The 21,899-nt window shown below is 34.8% G+C and overlaps 1 protein-coding gene across 2 annotated transcripts in view; it reads left to right on the top strand.

Moving 5' to 3' along the window:
* The window catches only part of Mkk4 (dual specificity mitogen-activated protein kinase kinase 4), a 356,130-nt gene that overhangs the window by 251,745 nt on the left and 82,486 nt on the right, over nt 1-21,899 (top strand). For both annotated transcript variants that reach the window (XM_090398396.1, XM_090398395.1), the window contains exon 8: nt 11,286-11,413. In XM_090398396.1, coding sequence (XP_090254522.1) covers nt 11,286-11,413 — 128 coding nt within the window. The remainder of the gene's footprint in view (nt 1-11,285; nt 11,414-21,899) is intronic.

The raw sequence follows: 21,899 nt of genomic DNA, 5'->3' as shown, positions 1-21,899 counted from the left end.
TCAGGTGTATCAAAAGGAAAGGGAACGTATGTGGAATTATAAGGCAGGTCATTATAATAGTCTTAGGTATCAACTATGGGCAGTTCCATGGAGGGCAGAATTGGAAGACCAGGATATCATTAGTGCTTGGGAAATTGTGAAGGAATATTTGTTAGCAACAATAATAAACTGTATTCCACGAGTGAAGAAGAGGACACAATTTAGTGTAAAGTGGATGACAAACAATATCAAACAGGAAATGCAGGAAATTTTTTATAATTATGAACTCACGTTCATAAATTAAGCTTCTAATTAAATAAAATACTACATCGTGCTCCCTTTCTTTTTTTTTTATATTTTCATCCTGCTGCGAGTGAAACTGATTTTGAAGTGGTACATTTCACCTTCAATTACAAGTCTCACTCAAATGTCATTCCATTTGAGTGAGAGTACTAAGACTCCCAAATTTCCACCTGCATGAACTCATGATAAAGAGCATGTTGTAGTAACACAAAATAAAAAAGAATATGTTAGAAAACCTATTCTTCTACTTTATGGTAATTTTTCTTATGGCTGCCCTGCATAATATCAAATTAACATGTAAGACCTAAACTGAGATAAAGAAGAAATAAAAAAGATCTCTGTTCATTATGCTAGAACTTACCAAAGTACATAAATAAAATACAGTGGTACCTTGGTTTGCGAGCATAATTCGTTCTGGAAACGTGCTCGTAATCCAATGCACTCGTATATCAAAGCGAATTTCCCCATAAGAAATAATAGAAACTCGGATGATTCATTCCAAAACCCAAAAATATTCATATAAAAATGATTAATTCAAAATACATAAAGTAATCAAATTTATTAATTACATTACAATTACATATTACAGTAAATACAATTAATTGTATTGGGTAGGATGACTTTCATTGTCACTAACGGAATCGCTGTTGTCTGTCTCATCGCAATTAAAAATTTGCTGCAGCAGGTAACACTCGGAAACCATGAGCTTCTGAAACTCGGCAACGAACGCCACAGCTGCCTTTGCGTCTGAACTCGCAGCCTCTCCGTGCCTCAGAACACTATGGATGCCACTTCTTTCAACCCATTTCTTCATTGGCGCCATTGTTGTAGTACAGTTAATAAACAACAGTCACTACATTTGGACACAAAATAAAAAAATGCTTTACACACACACACACACACGTGGTCACAACACTAGCACGAATGAGGTATGCCGACTGAGACTGCGCAGAGACGATTACCCACAATCCCGAGTGACTTGTGATCACGTGATGCTCGGCAGACAAAGCATATAGGTAATACAGTACTCGTATTGCAAGACGTCGCTCGTTTATCAAGTTAAAATTTATTAAAAATTTTTGCTCGTCTTGCAAAGCACTCGCAGACCAAGTTACTCTCAATCCAGGGTACCACTGTATCTGCTTAGAACAGTAGTGGTTCCTCTAGGCAGTTTTCTGTATAAGCTAGCCAATGTCTGTAGCACTTTCAGCCTTCATATATAATTCTTCTTTCTACATAAAAAATTATAAATATTTCATAAACAGAATTTCATTACCATTTTATTGCCCACCAGTTATTTAGTCTGCTTTGATGCATTTTATTATTCACTAACACTGACAGATTTGTTAGAATTTTTACAGAAAGATTTTCCTACTGATGCGAAATTATTTAATTTTGTTCTTAATGATAGTTGTTTTCATCTTAGAGAAACTTTATTATGAACAAATTAACCTTCTATTGAGATTGGATTCTCTCTTACCCACAGTTTTGCATGAAATGATTTTAGTAGCATATCTTGTGAATGTCTTCACTCCCCAACTGTTTATATGATTCCATTTTGTCAGCTTGCCAGATTTAAATGTACTTTAAAGAATTAATTCTATTCATCCAAGAATCAAATTCAAAACTCAACAGAACCAGAAGCCAATAACAGCTTTCTTATCTTTGGTCTGCTCATCCTTTGAGGGTAGATCAAAGGTCTGCAAACTTTTTCTTTTTCTGAGAAGGGCCAGTTAGAAAACATTTTCAGCTTTGCTGGCTATGAGGTAAAATTGAGAGGATTCGTGCTAATATATAAGATAGAAAACAAAATTTCCAAAATATTGTATTTAACAAAATATAGAATATTATTGTTTATATTAATGTAATGTCATTGCATAATAAGCACAAAAGTTTGCTATTTAATTCAGTAAAAGAATAATCTACACTATTATTCATTAAAAATTTCATCATTCGGGGTGAACTTTCCTTTCTTTACCTGTTGTGACATGATGTGTACCTGCTGGTAATTGTAAAAAAAAAATATATATATATATATATATATCTCACAAATTTTCACCTGCATGAACTCATGAGGCTAGGAATAAGAAAAGTCTCATTGACTATGTTATTGTTGATAGTGATGTTTTCTCCTTGGTGCAGGACACCAGAGTGTACAGAGAATTTGAAATTGGAAGTGATCACTATTTAGTCTTGAGCAGGATAAAATTGAATTTCATATTGAAAAGAATAACATGTAAGAAAGTTTTAAAGCGAATAAAAGTTGAGCAGCTCTCAGATGTGGACTGTAGACTAAAATACACAAAGATTATTGAAGAAAAAATGAAAGAGTTTGAGAACAAGAACCAAACCTTGGAGATTCAGTGGCAAACTCAAGAAGAAAACATTGATTGATTCTGCCAGAGAGGCATGTGGTGAGGTTGTCTGCAAGGATAAAAAAATCAGAACTCCCTGGTGGACACAGGAAGTTAAAGAGGCAGTGAAGGAAAAGAAGAAAGCATATCAGGGAAGAAAGCAAAAGTTCCTGTCAAATAAGTCTGCTTGTGCTCTTAGAGAATATAGAGACAAATGCAAGAAAGATAAACACTGTGTAAAACTAGCTAAACAAAAGTCATGGGAGGACTTTGGCAAGAATATAGAAAATAAATATCAAGAAGGTGGCAAAATATTCTGGAGGTTGTTGAAGAAGCTTAGGAATGGAGGAAAGAGTGCTGTAAAAGGAATTACAGATGATAAAGGTGACATGAAAACAGGAGAAAAAGATATCCTTGAAGTATGGAGTAATAACTTCGAAAATTTGCTAAATGAAACAAGCAGTGATGACAGCACAGTGGTAAAAAACACTGACCAGGCATGTAGTCAGGAAAACATATCTATACTTGAAGTAGAAAAAGCCATCAAATGCTTGAAATGTGGAAAGGCAGCAGGAGTAGATGATATTCGACCAGAAATGCTGAAGTATGGTGGTATAAGAGTCTTACAGTGGCTGCACTGCATAGTTCAGAAAGCCTGGACACAGGGACGAATTCCCAATGATTGGAGTAGAGTTCTCATGGTACCCATATATAAAAAGGGAAATAAAACTGAATGTGAGAATTACAGAGGTATTTCCCTACTGAGCGTTCCTGGGAAGATCTATGCAAGTATACTTGAGAAACGGTTGAGAAGAATTGTGGAAGAAAAGTTTGGTGAAGAACAAGCTGGATTTAGGCCAAATAGAGGCTGTCAGGATCAGATCTTCACTTTACGACAAATAGTCGAGAAAGCATGGGAATATAACAAAGATCTGTATTTAAGTTTTGTCGATTTGGAAAAGGCATATGACAAGGTGCCAAGAGAGAAGCTATTCAATACGCTGCAGTTATATGGTGTCGATGGGGGCATTATATCAAGCAATACTTAGTCTTTATTTGAGTTGTAAGTCAGCAGTTAGAATTGAAGGAAGTAGAGTAAGATGGTTTAATGTTAAATCTGGTGTGAGACAAGGATGCACATTATTCCCTCTGTTATTCATTATCTATATGGATCACATTATGAAGGAAAGTGGTATTAAACCTGATATCAAAATTGGAGATGTTAACGTCAGCTCTTTGCTTTATGCGGATGATGTTATACTTCCGAATAAATCCGCTACAAGTCTACAAGATTCTCTGACTGAATTGAATAGTTGTTTTAATAGATATGGTATGAAGGTCAGCAATAAAAAGACAAAGACAATGAAAATAGGCAGAATCGTTGAAAATGTCAACTGTGTTGTGAATGGAGAACCTGTGGAACAAGTGAAACATTTCAGCTACTTAGGCACGATTTTTACTGAAGATGGTAAATTAAATATAGAAATAGACAACAGAATCAGCAAAGCTGGTATGGTGGGAGGTCAATTGAATAAATTCATATGGAATAAGAGAGAAATTAGTCGGAACACTAAATTAGCTGTATACAAGACAGTGTTCAAACCAGTTTTAACTTATGGATCTGAGAGCTGGGTCAGAAGTAAAACACTGACCAAAGACTAGAGACCGCAGATATGAGAGTCCTGAGAAAGATTATAGGTGTGAACAGATGGCATCAATGGCAAAGTCAAATTAAAAACGAGGATGGCAATCCTCGTTTTTAATTTGAAGATGAGATTAGCTCTACTAATGCATCCAGGAATGCATTAGTAGAGCTAATCTCAGGTGGTATGGTCATTTAAACAGAATGGGCGAAGAAAGATTAGCAAAACACGTGTTCTCTGCCAGGTTGGCAGGAAAACAACCCAGAGGAAGACCAAGATATAGGTGGATTGATACCATACAAAGTGCCTTAGACGATAGAAATATAAGATCTGATAATGTTGGAGTCTTGACAAGTAACAGACTGATTTGGAGGAAAATTGTAGATAGGAAGTTAGTAATGATGTAATTTTTTTCATGTAGTACTATCATATCCTGTATACCCCCTTGAGGATACATGGCAGGAATTTGATGATGATGAACTCATGATAAATGTGGCACTGAAAATGCTGTCATTTTTTGAGTTTTTAGTACCATGAGTGTGGGCAGCAGTGACATTTCAGCATACGATCATGTGTATTGTCTATTTCAGCATGTGTATTCTCTATGGCCACTTTTACAACAGTAAAAGTGGCCATTGACAACACACAAACGAATGAGCATAACTGCATCACCTTAACACTACTCTGTAGATGCAGAAATAACAGTTTCATGATTCTGCTATGAAATTTATTTAAAAATCATCCTTATATTGTAGGCATCATGCCATTATTTACCAATTCTAGATGGTACGGATTGTTGTAACCATTAGCTAAGAAGATGTGAATATGTTCAAGTTCAGTGGTAAGGACAGTTCAAGATGTCCATATTGGACGTCTTTTTTTTTTTTTTTTTTACTGTAGACTGTCTTCTGTGAACTCTTTTAACCTCCATAATTGTGTTTACTGTGCTTGATTGAGGTCTATTTGCATATTGATTGCTGCTTAATAGATTTCTTGAGTAGTCAGTGCATTATTATGCAACGTTTATGAGACTGATTGGCCTCTCTTTGCTAATTTTGTCAGATGCTTCTTTTCCTATTTTGATTATGGGGATAATATTAGAGCGTTTCCATACTAAAGTAAATCGCCCTTGTTTTAACCATTCATTGTAAAATGTTGTTATGAATTCGGGGAATTTGATAGACACCCTTAGGAATATATTACTATTTATTCCATCCTCTCCAGGAGTTTTTCTTGGATCCATTGATCTTAAGATTGACTCAATTTCATTAATTGTATGTCTGTTTTCATTCTTTGTAAGTTTCATGGATTTCTTCATCTGTTGATTCATCGTCATCGGGAATAAACTTGTTTATCTTAATATCTGCAGTTTTTGTTAAGTTTTTAGTGTAGGTGCCGTCTGTTTTCTTAATAGTTAAAAATATAGGTGTTGTCTTATTCTTGCTTGCTGCTAATTTATATATGCAATTCCAAGGATTCGATACATTTGAAACAGTACAAAATTTTTTCCATGATTCTGTTTTCTTCTTTGTAATTTTGGACTGATAGCAGTATTTGGCATTATAGTAGTTCTGTCTTAAATCTTGTTATTGTATGTTCTTTGATATAGTCATCTGAGTGCATTAACACGTTTTCCTAAGAGTGTTAGTTCGTCGTTCCACCAAGGCATTGATTTTCTTCCATCGATGTTTAGCTTCTTGGTTGTTCTGAGCATTTGACCACTGGACTTTTTCAGACCTGATGAAAGCAAAAGTGCAGAAGCAAGGAAGTCTGTATCGGCTTGTACTGATGCCCAGATGGCTAGATTCTTGTCTAAGCTGAACTATTGTCTGCTGATCCCATTAAAGTGATGTTCTGAGATTAGGCATAAAAATTCTCTTTTTAATGCTTTTACAAATATCTCTAGATTGGTTTTATTGGTGAAGCACTTGACGTTAATGTGATGGTTTGTATTGGGTATTCCATTTAAATTTTTGTTACTGATAATGAAACTTAATATGTTATGATCAGAACAGTTTCGCTCTTCTTCGCATCTCCATTCAGAAACTCGGGGTAAAATATTATTGTTTGCTATCGTCAAATCAATGAAGCTACTTCCTCTGGTATTTTTAAGTGATGGAGAGTTATCGTTTAGTATGTGTAGGGAATTTGATGCTAAGAACTCTTCCAAATATTTACTTCTATTGTTTTTGCTCTCGTTAAAAGAGCACAAACAATGGTTGTTCGTAGTAGTCTGCAGTTCTATTATACTTTAGTTCCATTTTTTATTTTATTGAATACCTTCGTTAGTTTGCTCACTGCAGTAAGTATATCCTTTTTAAAATCATTTCTTAGATTACCACTTATGTTGGCAACATTATGCAGTAAATCGAGGGCTTTTTCGAACTCTAGTTCATCCCGTGGCGCCACCTTAATGTTACTCAAAGTTGTAGTATTATAACTACTTCTTGAACTGCTAAGTTTTCTAAGGTATAAAGTTTAAGAAAATGTACTGATTGGTTAAGACGGGTGCATATCGCTGGCCATTAATAATGCAGATAACGAGACCAGCAGGACTGAGCTCCTCAAAAAAGAAAGGTCTGATAACGATTTTTCTGTAAAACTACATCAAATGGTAACCTTCTGAAAATGAAGCAGAATCTGTTGTACATGTAAGTTTGCAGTTGTGCATATTCACAGCACCATCCACATGGATGTGAGTTTTGTTAGTCCAGAGAATGTTCCATGACCAGGCATTGTCCAGTTCTGCCTGAGCAACAAACTGCAGAGCAAATGTTTCTCGTGTACCTTAGTCAGGATTAACCAATTGCTTAACATAGAAAATCTTGTAATGATAACAGCTCAGAATTTGCCTTACGACTCTGTGAATCATACTTACAGGTTTTGCCTAAAGACCATGCAATATGTCATGCACTGCTGCTTCCTACGACATTTGTCATCCTTTCTTTCTCTATTACTGTGGCTACTTCCTCCACTCTCTGCCATGCGATGGGCTTCTGTTTGCGGCCAGGTTCGAATCTAAGGAACCTGTCTCTTCAAATTTCCTGACCTTTTTGCATAAACTATTTGCATTCATAGGACCTGTTTTTCCTTTTAATGTTCTGAACTTGTGCAATGTGAATCATACTTACAGGTTTTGCCTAAAGACCATGCAATATGTCATGCACTGCTGCTTCCTACGACATTTGTCATTCTTTCTTTCTCTATTACTGTGGCTACTTCCTCCACTCTCTGCCATGCGATGGGCTTCTGTCCGAGGCCAGGTTCGAATCTAAGGAACCTGTCTCTTCAAATTTCCTGACCTTTTTGCATAAACTATTTGCATTCATAGGACCTGTTTTTCCTTTTAATGTTCTGAACTTGCGCAATGCTATCAAGACAGCTGTTTTTTTGTTAAACAATTACAATTTCATGAGAAGTGCACATTCATTCGGTAATTGTAACATTGTGCTTTAACACATCTGCTCACTTGCAAAGAAGTAATGCATTCTTCAGTTACCTGTGTAACTGAAGAATGCATTACTCATTTATTTGCATTTGCATAAATGGACATTTGTCATCTGCATAAATGGTACAGTAATTTACTTGCATTGCAGCTATACATGGTTATACTCTTTTCAGTAACTGTGAGAATGAAAAGAAAATATGCCAAAAAATTTGTGTTATTGAATATTATGTCATAACAGGTAGACCCACTTTTCTAATTAATGTTCTGTTGTGCCTTCTTCTTCTCAAGAAAGAAAGAAAAAAACTACTTACAAGCAATCAGAATTTTAGAACCAGACCACAATATGTGCATAGTCAAACTGTGCTGCAGTTCAGCTTAAATGATAAAATAACCAAATCCTTCACTGCCTGCACACGTCTATATATATATATATATATATATGCTCAGTTTAGATTGAGATCCACGTTGAGGTATGTATATATATATATATATATATATATATACATATACATACACTTATTTATCTTTTTTCTTTTTTTAATCACTTGAGGATTCATTTCCTGAAGTTTGGCACTATATTATGAGGGTGATCTAAAAAGTTCTCAGCCTAACAATGAAAAAACAAATTTATAATTTCAAAATTATTTTTATTTTTTAACATAATCTCCCTTAAAACTAATACATTTATTCCAGCGATGCTCCACTACCATTATCCCATCGATGTAGTGGTTCTCAGTAAGATCTGCAAAATATCCCTCAACAGCTGAATCACTTCTTGATTCGAAGAAAAATGCTGACCAGCGAGGAAGAGTTTTAGTTTTGGGAAGAGATAGAAGTAAGAGGGAGCCAAATATGGGGAATAGGGTAGCTGTTCCAACAATTCATAGTGCAGATCCCTTAATTTTCCCATTGCCAAAACACCTTTGTGGGCAGGTGCATTGTCCTGATGAGAGATGATTTTTTTATTCTACAAACTAGGTCTTTTCTTGTGAATATTTTCGTCTCTTGTCTGGTTAAAAGATCAGAATAATATTCCCTGGCAATTGTTTTACCCTTTTCAAGATAATAAACAAAATGTCTTTAGCATCCCAAAACATCGATGGCATGACCTTTCCTGCTGATGGAACTGACTCTGTCTTCTTTGACGCTGGACAGTCTTCTTCTGTCTATTGTTTTGACTAATTAAAAGAAACATACGTATTAAGCACAGTGAAAATTATTTACTTGTAAATATTTCATCCTAAGTATCTTAGGGCAGCATCAGTACAGTAGTTTAAGCAATAATAGGAATAGCATACAGTTAGGATGCATGATTATAATAGAATCTCATTAAACGTGCGTAACGTGTTACAGAAGTAAAAACAAAAAAAAAAAAAAACTAATAATAATTATTTTACACAATTTTGTATGACAATTTCCCATACTTTAGGGATAGTAAGAACGTCATTGCAGTTTAAATTTGGTCTGTGCAGTAGGGCTTCAGAACTTTCTTTATATAAACGTTCATGTTTATATAAAGATCTATGTAAAAGTTTAGACTTTTCTCAATGGATCCTATGGCTTGGATTTTCAATTCCGTGCTGAGGGAGGCCAGATTTCTGAGGTTTAACAAGACGAATGTGGTCTTGATGTTCCGAGATGCGTTTCTGAACAGACCTACCTGTCTGTCCAAAATAAGACAATTTGCATGAGCATGGAATCTCATAAACGCCAGGCAAACATCAAAGGTGAGAGTTTGTCATTAGGAGATTTAACAAATTGTAAATTTGGTTGATAAGTCTGTAAGTAATGGCAAAATTGTATTTCTTCATAATTTTAGAGATGCCTTTGACGTAAGGTATGGGAATCCTATGGACTTCTTGTCTGGTTTGATGTGTGTGAAAATGACTGATGATTTTTTGATTTGTTTTAGGATTATATCCATTTAGGATGGCTGTATTTTTGATTACTTCTAATTCTTGGTTTAGAGATTCTTCAGAGGAGCAGAATTTGTGCGCTCTGGAAACTAGTGATTTAATAATGCCTGATTTCTGAGATAGTAAGAAGGCAAAGGCATCTCCGAACGTCTTTCTAAAATTATGAAGAAATACAATTTTGCCACTACTTACAAACCTATCAACCAAATTTACAATTTGTTACCTTCTCCTAAGGACAAACTCTCACCTTTGATGTTGCCTGGCGTTTATGAGATTCCATGCTCATGCAAATTGTCTTACTTTGGACAGACAGGTAGGTCTATTCAGAAACGCATCTCGGAACATCAAGACCACATTCGTCTTGTTAAACCTCAGAAATCTGGCCTCTCTCAACACGGAATTGAAAATCCAAGCCATAGGATCCATTGGGAAAAGTCTAAACTTTTACATAGATCTTTATATAAATATGAACGTTTATATAAAAGAAAGTTCTGAAGCCCTACTACACAGACTAAATATAAACCGCAATGACATTCTTACTATCCCTAAAGTATGGGAAATTGTCATACAAAATTGTGTAAAATAATTATTAGTTTTTTTTTTTTTTTTTTTTTTACTTCTGTTACACGTTAAGCTCGTTTAATGAGATTCTGTTGTATTCATGCGCCCTAGCTGTATGCTATTCCTATTATTGTTTAAACTACTGTACTGATGATGTCCTAAGATACTTAGGATGAAATATTTACGAGTAAATAATTTTCACTGTGGTTAATATGTGTGTTTCTTTTAATTATGATCTCACCACAGGTTTCGTTATTTAAAAAAAAAAAAAAAAAAAAAAATTATTTTGACTGCTGTTTGGATTCTGGTGTGTAATGGTGAATCCAAGTCTCATCCATAGTGATAAATCAGTGCACAAAATCAGTTTTATTCTTGTTAAAACACTCCAAGCACTGTTCAGGGGGGGGGATCTTGCAAATAGTGTTGCCATCTATGGTTTGAGGCCGAGAACCTTTCAGACCACCCCCATAAATCAGTTTCTAAAACTACCCATCCAGAAGTCAGCATCACAGAATTGTGCTATGTGGTATCACCGGTTAGTCATACACACTTAAGGATAGGATAATTTTTTTTTTTGCATAACTTACTGATTTTTTATGTTTATTTTTTATAACTGCCATGTTGATGATGCATGGCAGGTACTTGAATGTTTTTAATCTGTTGATTCTTTCAGATTGCTTAGAGTTCATATTATAAACATTACTTAATGAAAATGCTCACTTGAGCCTTGCACACAAGAGTAAGCTGATGTGTTGTTTAACAACTTGCCATTTCTTGTGCTAAATAAGAATGTACTGTTATTTGAAATAGATTGGCAAATTTCGGAATAAGTATAATGACCTGCATTCGGTACTTTAAAAGTACATCTCGTGTAATGTTCTCTGAGAAATATTCATCTAAACATTAATCTCTATTTTTGTTACTACAATAAATCTTATTAATTAAAGTTAAAGAAATTTTTATTTTCTTAATTTCATAGATAGGTTCAGTATAACAGAATATAATGACCTTTTAATGCATTGATATTTTATATGCCATTATATATATTTTTCACATTTTAATTCATTCTTTATTTAATCAGATGTGAAACCAAGTAATATTCTGCTGGATTGTCGAGGTAATATTAAACTTTGTGACTTTGGAATTAGTGGGCAACTGGTGGATTCCATAGCCAAAACTAGAGATGCAGGTTGCAGACCCTACATGGCGGTAAATCTGTGTTATTTTTATATATATATATATATGTGTGTGTGTTAACAAAAACAATTAGTTTGATAATAAATTAACAGGAGAGATTAAATTTATCAAAGTGTAAGACACTATGTAGTTTTTCTCCAACTCTATAAGATACACTAGTGGCCCAAAATTGCAGAAACCTTTTGGAAAAAGTTTATTTCTGAGGTTTGATGGCTCATAACACCGCTTTTTTTTTTTTGAGTAATACCATAAAATTGTATATCAATGGAAAGATAATTTAATCAAGAATATAATGCAATAACTTTTATGAAGGATTTTTTATTAGAACAGCAGTTATAAAAAAGAAAAATGAAACACATAGAAAAAATAAGATATACAAAAATTCTCACAATGCGAGTTAATACTTAGTTGGATAACCTTTAGCGTTAATTACGGCCTTACAATGCCTTCCCATGGAGTGAATCAAGTATTCTAGTTCTGCAGCTGTTATAATGTGAAACCAAGATTGAATTATTGCTTCTATTAATTGGGTTTTATTGCTGGGTTGCTTCTGACTAACAAGTTTCTTTAGTCAACTCCATAGATTTTCAATTGGGTTAAGGTCTGGGCTATTCCCAGGCCATTCCACCATTGGAATATGATTATCTTGAAACCACTTTTTGCACACAGCAGCAACATGACATGGAGCTGAATCCTGTTAAAAAAGAAATGCTTCATTATCTTGGAAAAGATCACGTGCAGAAGGCTTCAGTTTGGGCTCAAGTATTTCATTTATATATTTTTGGGCATTTATATTCCCATTAATCACGCAAATTCTGCCCACACCTTTTGATGTCATACAACCCCAGATCATAACAGTAAGTGGGTGTTTCACGGTAGGTATAACACAATCAGGATGCAAATCTTCTCCAATGCTTGAAATTTGTTGAAAGTTTATTTTTCACTTGGTTAGAGTATAATAAATTTAGTTTAATCCTTTATCCAAGTGTGAGCAAAACAAAGTTTGCACCTGAAAGTATCTTCAGGACTGGGTTAAGGTGGTACAACATCAGGGCAACTCGTTGCAAAGGTGGAGCAAGCTACCAACACTCCTATCTCAGTATCTCCTATAATGCAAAACACATCTCCTTGCGGATATGTCTAATGTTATGCATTAAGGGAAAGGCCACTACCCAGACTAGTTTCGACCTTTATTGAGGTCTCTTCAGTGGGAGCCAGGGCCAATTGGAGATATCAGACAGAAGCATTAGCAGGTCATCTCTACCTATAGGAATTGCCAATTGGTGTGCCACCCTTTTTTAATAATTTACTCTGGATTTAGAGAAAGATGTTGAAAGTTTATTTTTCACTTGGTTAGAGTATAATAAATTAGTTTAATCCTTTATCCAAATGTGAGCAAACAAAGTTTGTGCCTGAAAGTATCTTCAGGACTGGGTTAAGGTGGTACAACACCAGGACAACTTGTTGCAAAGGTGGAGCAAGCTGCCAACACTCCTATCTCTATCTCCTATAATGCAAAACACAAAACAAATGCTTCTGCCTGATATCTCCACTTGGGCCTGGCTCCCACTGAAGAGACCTCAATAAAGGTCGAAAATAGTCTGGGTAGTGGCCCTTCCCTTAATGCATAACATTTGACATATCCGCAAGGAGATGTGTTTTGCATTATTGGAGATAGAGATAGGAATGTTGGTAGCTTTCTCCACCTTTGCAACGAGTTGCCCTGGTGTTGTACCACCTTAACCCAGTCCTGAAGATACTTTCAGGTGCAAACTTTGTTTGCTCACACTTGGATAAAGGATTAAACTAAATTTATTATTCTCCGATGCTTCTCCTTATGTATTTTATGCTATCACCACCAAACGGAGATTTTGGTCTCATCACTCCAAATAACACTGTCCCATTGTTCCGGGGTTTTTAACATGGGTTTTAGCCCAGTCTAATCTTTTCAATCTTTGTTTGAGAGATAAAAATGGCTTTTTTCATGGAATTCTAGCATTTAGACCAGGAGTCTCAAACAATTGGACCACGGTCCATTTGCTATAAAAATGTATCTCAAGTGGGCCACAAAAAATTTTTCACTAAAAAAACCTGCACTAAATTAGAATTGAAGGGAAGTGAAAAAATGAGTATAATAAATTGGAAAATTAATAAAAATTTTATTTATCCTAAGTCATTACAAGACATAAAATAATAGTATAATGATTATGACAACTCAAAAAAAATAATAATATAAAGAATATTTTTATTATATTAATATTTACAATAGATAGCATTTAATCCAAATTGAACTGAAAATTAAATTTTATTTGAATAAATAAAATATTTATATATTTATACATTCGAAAAAAGTATAAACTATTCGAAAAAAAGTATAAACTCTCATTAATAACCATCACAAAAATTTAGAGACTCCTGACAGTTTGAAATTTTTTGTGTTGAAATAAAATACTTCTGTATTTTTTATGGTGGGGGGGGGGGGGTCTATATTTTGGGGAATTTTTTAAATGTTACTGAAAATATTTTTTTGTTAATATATATATATATTTATAAAATTAAAATTTAACTGACTAGAACTCAAGAAAGTATAACAAAAACCTTTAATAAATCACGACTAGTTTCATCGGTGTTCCGACTTCTTCAGGTGAGTAAGAAATAACATAAGACATAAAAATAACAAGGTAAAAAACATGGACTTTCCAGCTTAATAAAAAAGAAGCAGAATGGTAATAACAGTTATATTTGAATAGGTGACCACGTGCTACTGTTGGCATAAGTTGAATGTGTGTGACAGCTAATTTTAGAGCACAGTATTGGATTACTGCGCTATGAGAATCAGGCAAATTGTAGCTTAGATTGTTGTTCAAGTGTGAAGGGTCCAGAACTATTTCTTTTGATTCTATATTCGTCTTTTAAATTTATCCTTGCATATATATAAATTGATTGTGCAGTCCTAATCAACATGGTGTGGCCATTCTTCGAGGTTAGAGTTTGCGGAGAAGAGAACATGACTGGAAAGGGCGCTCGCTTGTTCTACTGTAGGAGATGTCATGTCTGTGTTCCTCAAGACGAAGTGAAACAGATTTATCTGTCTGGCCAAAATAACGTCTACCACAGTCGCACATAACTTTATAAACACCAGGAAAATGCTGTTGGTTGTGTTTTGGTTTTGGTCGACTCAGAAAAGAACGAAGTTTTGGCAGAGTAGTATAGTCGGACTTTATGTTGAATTTCTTCATAATCCTAGATAGTTTTGGGGTAAGAGAGCTGATAAATGGTAACTGTATATGAGTGATAGGGTTGGATTCAACTTCTTGTCGAGGTTGTTGGCGTGGTCTCAAACGTTTAGTGATATTAGGAGATGAATATCCATTATTTAAGGTGTTTTTCAGGAAGTTAAGCTCTGTTTGATGGTCTTCTTCTGTGGAAGTGAGACATCTTGCTTGATGTGCAAGGGTGGAGATGATGCCCAGTTTCTGAGAAGAGCCATGCAAATATCTATCGGTGTGGGTGGTTTTTCGAAAAATTGAAAATTTAAGACAGTCAGGTAATCTACTGATCTTTAGATCCAAGAAGGGGTTAATGCCGTTAATCTCTAGTTCTGATGCTGTTTATTTAAATGGTTTAGGAAGTTTTGAAGTTCCTCTAAACTATGTTCCCAGATAAGGAAGACGTCATCAATGTAGCATAAAACCTAAACTGTGGTTTTAAAGTAGCTATAGAAATAGCTCTCTCTTCAAAATCTTCTAAAAAAACGTTAGCTAAGACTGGGGATAGAGGGCTGTCCATAGCTAACCCGCTAGTTTGTTTATATATTTTATCTTCATAGCAGAAATAGCCAGAATTGATGCAGTGAGTTAGAAGAGCAAATATTTTCTTAGAAACCTTGTCCTTAAGAAGAGTCAGAACTTCATCTGTAGGTACATTCGTAAAAAGAGACACAATGTCAAAACTCACCATTCTGTCAGAGTCTATGAGATTTAAATTTTTTATTTTTGAGATGAAATCCTCAGAGTTTTTGATGAAGGAGGAGGAATTGCCAACCAGATGTTTTAAAAAAGCTGCAAGATATTTAGACAGATTGTACGTAGGTGAGTCAATACCTTCCACAATAGGTCTTAAAGGAGTGTCAGCCTTGTGGACCTTAGGCAGGCCATACAAATGAGGAATGAGGGGATGGAGAGAGCAGAGATAATAGTCTTGTGTGTCTAGGAAGTTCAGAAGTTGATGTCAAAAGATTCTTTGTACGGTTATGAAGTTCTCTTGTGGGATCACTTTCTAGAATAGAATAGGTATCAGAACTTAATAAGTTGTTAATCTTTGAATGATAGTCAGATTTATCTAAGATTACAGTTGCATTCCCTTTATCAGCAGGTAAGATAATAATGTCGTTGTTATGAAGCTGGTGTATTGCTTTTCTTTTTGTCGGAGATAGATTATCTGTAGGACGACGACTGTTGTTTATGGTAAAGATGGCATCAATCCTAAGTAGATTTGCAGTTTGTTTTGGTAACTGTGCAGCTACCTTTTCAACTTTTGTAAGAAAGATTCTTTAGGAATGGAGGTTGGAGAAGGAACGAAGTTAAGACCTTTTGAGAGCACACTAAGTTCTGCAGGAGAAAATGTGTGTGAGGATTTGTTAATCACAACATTTTTTAAATTTCGTGAATTGATATGGGGTTGGCGAGTTTGCTCCTGTTTAAGTTGGTTGAATTTTCTGATAAGAATTAATTTGTTGGAGAGTTGCGATCTAGAAGCATGGAGAGAGCTCATGTTTTTAATATCAATCCAGGACCTGTTATCTAAAGATGAACTTAAGTTATTTTCAAAAGAATCTCTTTTACAGAACAAAGAAGCTAACGTGGACTTGGTATCTGCAATTCTTTCATTTAATAAATCAAATTTAGCCTTGCAGTAGATATTATAAACACGTTTAGTGTGAATCGACCAAATTTGCACCTTTTAAGAAAAACTAACCTATTAATAAAAGGTCCAATTTTTATCAGAGTATGTATACATTTATAAAATTTAACTGACTAGAACCCGAGAAGGTATAACAAAAACCTTTAATAAATCACGACTAGTTTCATCGGTGTTCCGACTTCTTCAGGTGAGTAAGAAATAACATAAGACTTATAAAAATAACAAGGTAAAAAACATGGACTCTCCAGCTTAATAAAAAGAAGCAGAATAGTAACAGTCATATTTGAATATTTGACCGTAACATCACTAAACGTTTGAGACCATGCCAACGATCTCAACAAGAAGATGAATCCAACCCTATCACTCATATACAGTTACCATTTATCAGCTCTCTTACCCCAAAACTATCTAGGATTATGAAGAAATTCAACATAAAGTCCGACTATACTACTCTGCCAAAACTTCGTTCTTTTCTGAGTCAACCAAAACCAAAACACAACCAACAGCATTTCCCTGGTGTTTATAAAGTTATGTGCGACTGTGGTAGACCTTATTTTGGCCAGACAGATAAATCCGTTTCACTTCGTCTTGAGGAACACAGACGTGACATATCCTACAGTAGAACACGAGTGAGCGCCCTTTCCAGTCATGTTCTCTTCTCCGCAAACTCTAACCTCGAAGAACAGCCACACCAAGTTGATTGGGACTGCACAATCAATTTATATATATGCAAGGATGAATTTGAAAGACGAATTATAGAATCAAAAGAAATAGTTCTGGTCCCTTCACGCTTGAACAACAATCTAAGCTACAATTTGCTTGATTCTCATAGTGCCATAATCCAATACTGTGCTCTAAAATTAGCTGTCACACACATTCAACTTATGCCAACAGTAGCACGCGGTCACCTATTCAAATATAACTGTTATTACTATTCTGCTTCTTTTTATTAAGCTGGAAAGTCCATGTTTTTTACCTTGTTATTTTTATGTCTTATGTTATTTCTTACTCACCTGAAGAAGTCGGAACACCAATGAAACTATTCGTGATTTATTAGAGGTTTTTGTTATATTTTCTCGGATTCTAGTCAGTTAAATTTTAATTTTATAAATGTGTACATCCTGAGTCAATCCTAATTACAACAATATATATATATTATTATTATTATTATAATTCATTAAGAAAAGTCTCATTGACTATGTTATTGTTGATAGTCATGTTTTCTCTCTGGTGCAGGACACCAGAGTGAACAGAAGATTTGAAATTGGAAGCGATCACTATTTAGTCTTGAGCAGGATAAAATTGAATTTCATATTGAAAAGAATAGCATGTAAGAAAGTTTTAAAGCGAATAAAAGTTGAGAGCAGCTCTCAGATGTGAACTGTAGACTAAAATACACAAAGATTATTGAAGAAAAAATGAAAACAGGAACCAAACCTTGGAGATTCAGTGGCAAGCTTTGAAGAAAACCCTAATTGATTAAGCCAGAGAGGCATGTGGTGAGGTTGTCTGCAAGGATAGAATAATCAGGACTCCATGCTGAACGCAGGAAGTTAAAGAGGCAGTGAAGGAAAAGAAGAAATCATATCAAAAGTTCTTGGCAAATAAGTCAGCTTTTGCTCTTAGAGAATACAGAGACAAATGTAAGAAAGCGAATCACTGTGTGAAACTATCTAAACAAAAGTCATGGGAGAACTTTGGCAAGAACATAGAAAATAAATATCAAGAAGGTGGTAAGATATTCTGGAGGTTGTTGAAGAAGCTTAGAAATGGAGGAAAGAGTGCTGTAAAAGGAGTTAGAAATGATAAAGATGACATGAAAACAGGAGAAAAAGATATCCTTGAGGTATGGAGTAATTACTTCGAAAAATTGCTAAATGAAACAAGCAGTGACAGCACAGCGGTAAAAAACACTCAACAGGCATACAGTCAGGAATATATATCCATACTTGAAGTAGAAAAACCCATCAAAGGCTTGAAATGTGGAAAGGCCGCAGGAGTAGATGATATTCGACCACAAATGCTGAAGTATGGTGTTATTAAAGTCTTGCAGTGGCTGCACTGCATCGTTCAGAAAACCTGGACAGAGGGACGAATTCCCGATGATTGGAGTAGAGCTCTAATAGTGCCCATATATAAAAAGGGAAATAAAACTGAATGTGAGAATTACAGAGGTATTTCTCTGCTGAGTGTTCCTAGCAAGATCAATGCAAGTATATTTGAGAAACGGTTAAGGAGAATTGTGGAAGAAAAGCTTGGTGAAGAACAAGCTGCAATCAGGCCAAATAGAGGTTGTCCGAATCAGATCTTCACTTTACGACAAATAGTCTAGAAAGCATGGGAATATAACAAAGATCTGTATTTAAGTTTTGTTGATCTGAAAAAGGCATATGACAAGGTGCCAAGAGAGAGGAGCTATTCAATACGCTACAGTTATATGGTCAATGGGACATTATGTCAAGAAATACTTAGTCTGTATTTGAGTTGTAAGTCAGCAGTGAGAATTGAAGGAAGTACAGGGAGATGGTTTAATGTTAAATCTGGTGTGAGACAAGGATGTACGTTATCCCCTCTGTTATTCATTATCTATATGGATCACATTATGAAAGAAAGTGGTATTAAATATGATATCAGATTTGGAGATGTTAATATCAGCCCTTTGCTTTATGCAGACAATATTATACTTCTAAATAAATCCACTACAAGTTTGCAAGATTCCCTTACTAAATTGATTTACTGTTGTAATAGATATAGTATGAAAGTCAGCAATAAAAAGACAAAGATAATGAAAATAGGCAGAATTGTTTAAAATGTCAACTGCATTGTTAATGGAGAACTTGTGGAACAAGTAAAACATTTCACCTACTTATGCACGATTTTTAGTGAAGGTTGTAAATTAAATATGAAAATGAATAACAGAATCAATAAAGCTGGTATAGTAGGAAGTCAATTGAATGAATTCATATGGAATAAGAGAGAAATTAGTTGGAACACTAAATTAGCTGTATACAAGACAGTGTTCAAACCAATTTTAACTTACAGATCTGAGAGCTGGGTTACAAGTAAAACACTTGAGACCAAAGATCAGAGACCGCAGATATGAGAGTCCTAAGAAAGAATAGAGGCGTGAACAGATGGCATAAATGGCAATATCATATTAAAATGAGGATATTAGGAAAGAACTTGACATTGTCGGTATCCAGGAATGCGTTAGCAGAGTTAAGCTCAGGTAGTATGGTCACTTAAACAGAATGTGCAAGGAAAGATTAGCAAAATAAGTGTTCTCTGCCAGGTTGGCAAGAAAACGACCCAGAGGAAGACCAAGATAAAGGTGGATTGATACGGTACAGTGTGCCTTAGACGATAAAAATAGAAGATCTGATAATGATAATATTGGAGTCTTGACAAATAATAGACTGATTTGGAGGAAAATTGTAGATAGTAAGTTAGTAATGGTATACACTTTTCATGTAGTACTATCATATCCTGTACACCCCTTGAGGGTACATGTCAGGAATTTGATGATGATGATTATAATTCATTTTTACTTAAAAAGTTTTAATGACTGATACCGAGAGATAAAGAGATGACATTGTATCTTTGAAAAGATACTACTAGTTTCGTTGAATTGATTAACATCTTCAGTTATCAATCAAAAAAAATATGAAAAATTACAGAGACTTAAAATTGCATAAAGAGAACAAGTACAAAAGACAGTAGCGTGTATGAAAACAAAATGCAAGCTTGAGTTCCAAATAAACGTAGACTAATCGCTGTGACGAGTGCGCCAATACTGAACAGAGGCAACGTGCGTCAGAGAATTGAAACTTGGCTGTTTTTGATATGGGAAGAATCTAGAGAAATTTCTTTAGAATCAACTATCTTTCTCTCAAGCCCATCATAGTACACATGGATGTTAGAAATCTGAGTCCAGTTCACAATGTGTTGGTGGCCTTTGTCTGAGTTAACTGAAAAGAGAACATGGCTAGAGAGTGCACTGGCTCTAGTCCTGTTGTAGGAGATATCTCTACGGTGTTCTTCCAAATGTAGATGAATGGATTTAGCAGTCTGGCCATAGTATGGCTTTCCACAATCACATAAAATCTTGTACACTCCTGGAAACTGAGTTGGAAGTTGTTTCTCTTTAGGTTTACTAAGTATTGAACGAAGTTTTGGGAGCGTAGTAAAGCAAGTTCTGAAGTTAAACTTCTTGAGAATTTTTGCCAGTTTTGGTGAAAGAGAGCTGATGTAAATCAAAGAGATGACGGCTATGGGGGGGGGGAATCTTCAGAAGTAGTTGAGTGACTGGGGGAAAGAAATTTGTCAATTTTATTAGGAGAGAAACCATTATTAATAAAAAAAATTTTTAAGAAAAAGGGGTTCATTTTCAATTTCTGCTTCTTCTGTAAGTAAAGATTTTGCTCGATGAGCTAAAGTGGAATTAATGCAAAATTTTTTTTTTTTTTTTAGTGGGGGGTATTAGTGATGGGAGGAAGCATGAAGTTATCTATCAGTATGAGTAGGTTTTCTAAAAATTGAGATTTTAATACTCTCAGCACATCTGGTAAGTTTCAGGTCTAGAAAGGGGAGGCAGTCATCGGATTCCAGTTTGAAGGTAAAAGAGATTTTTTCATGACACTTGTTTAGGTGTTCTAAAAATAAATATATATATAATATTATATATATATATACAGTCATACCCCGACTTACGCGAATCCGGAGTTATGCGGTTTCTTATATGTACGTATTCCCTTCACGCCTCAGCACTAGTCGTATCTTTCAGGCGCCGGCCGCATTCGCCAGTGTTGCACATGCTGTGAACAAGCACTCACGAGTTTTGCGTGGTCTCCATTCATACATGATTTTATAGTCTACAAAACTTGCGATTGTTTAATGTTATGGTCTTGATAAAAATTTTATCTCATAAATAATAATAATGTCGTCCAAAAGAAGCAATTCCGATTCTTCTACAGCTAGCATGAAAAGTAAAACATTGACTTTGGAAACAAAACTCAACATTACTAAGGATTTTGAAGGCGGAATGAAAATTTGTGAGCTGGCAAAGATCTACAGGAATCCACAGTAAGAACAATCATAAAAGAAAAGTTTACAGATTTTGTAGGACATAGATTCTAACGAGGAACGAACTGTAGGCAAAAGGCAAGGAATAAAAAAATCATTAGCTTGCTATGAAGAAATTTTGCGTGACAAGAAAAAGACATTATGCCGTCAGACGAATCTGTTAGGTTTTATGAAACCATCGACATTGAAATAACTTTCTTTTTTTTTATGTACGAAAAACTACAATTATGATTATATTTCTTAAAAAATATAGGTGTTTTTGTAAACCTTTGGTCCCAATTGTATGTTTGTATATATAAATTACATGTAAAATTATACCCCAAGTTATGTGAATTCGACTTACATGCTTTTTGTTGATCCCAATTGCCGCGTAACTTCGGCGTTTTACTGTATATATATACTTGCATAATATAATTATAGTAATTTAATTTCGGGGTGCTTAAGGGTCAGAGCTGTATAACTGAGAGGAGACCTCCACATAGCCTTTAAAGGA

Source organism: Typopeltis vanoorti, chromosome 9 (genome assembly GCF_054136105.1).
Source record: "Typopeltis vanoorti isolate ZY-2024b chromosome 9, IOZ_Tvanoo_1.0, whole genome shotgun sequence".
Lineage (NCBI taxonomy): Eukaryota > Metazoa > Arthropoda > Arachnida > Uropygi > Thelyphonidae > Typopeltis > Typopeltis vanoorti.
Note: the sequence above shows the minus strand (reverse complement) of the source record. Positions and strands in the feature narration are given on the sequence as shown.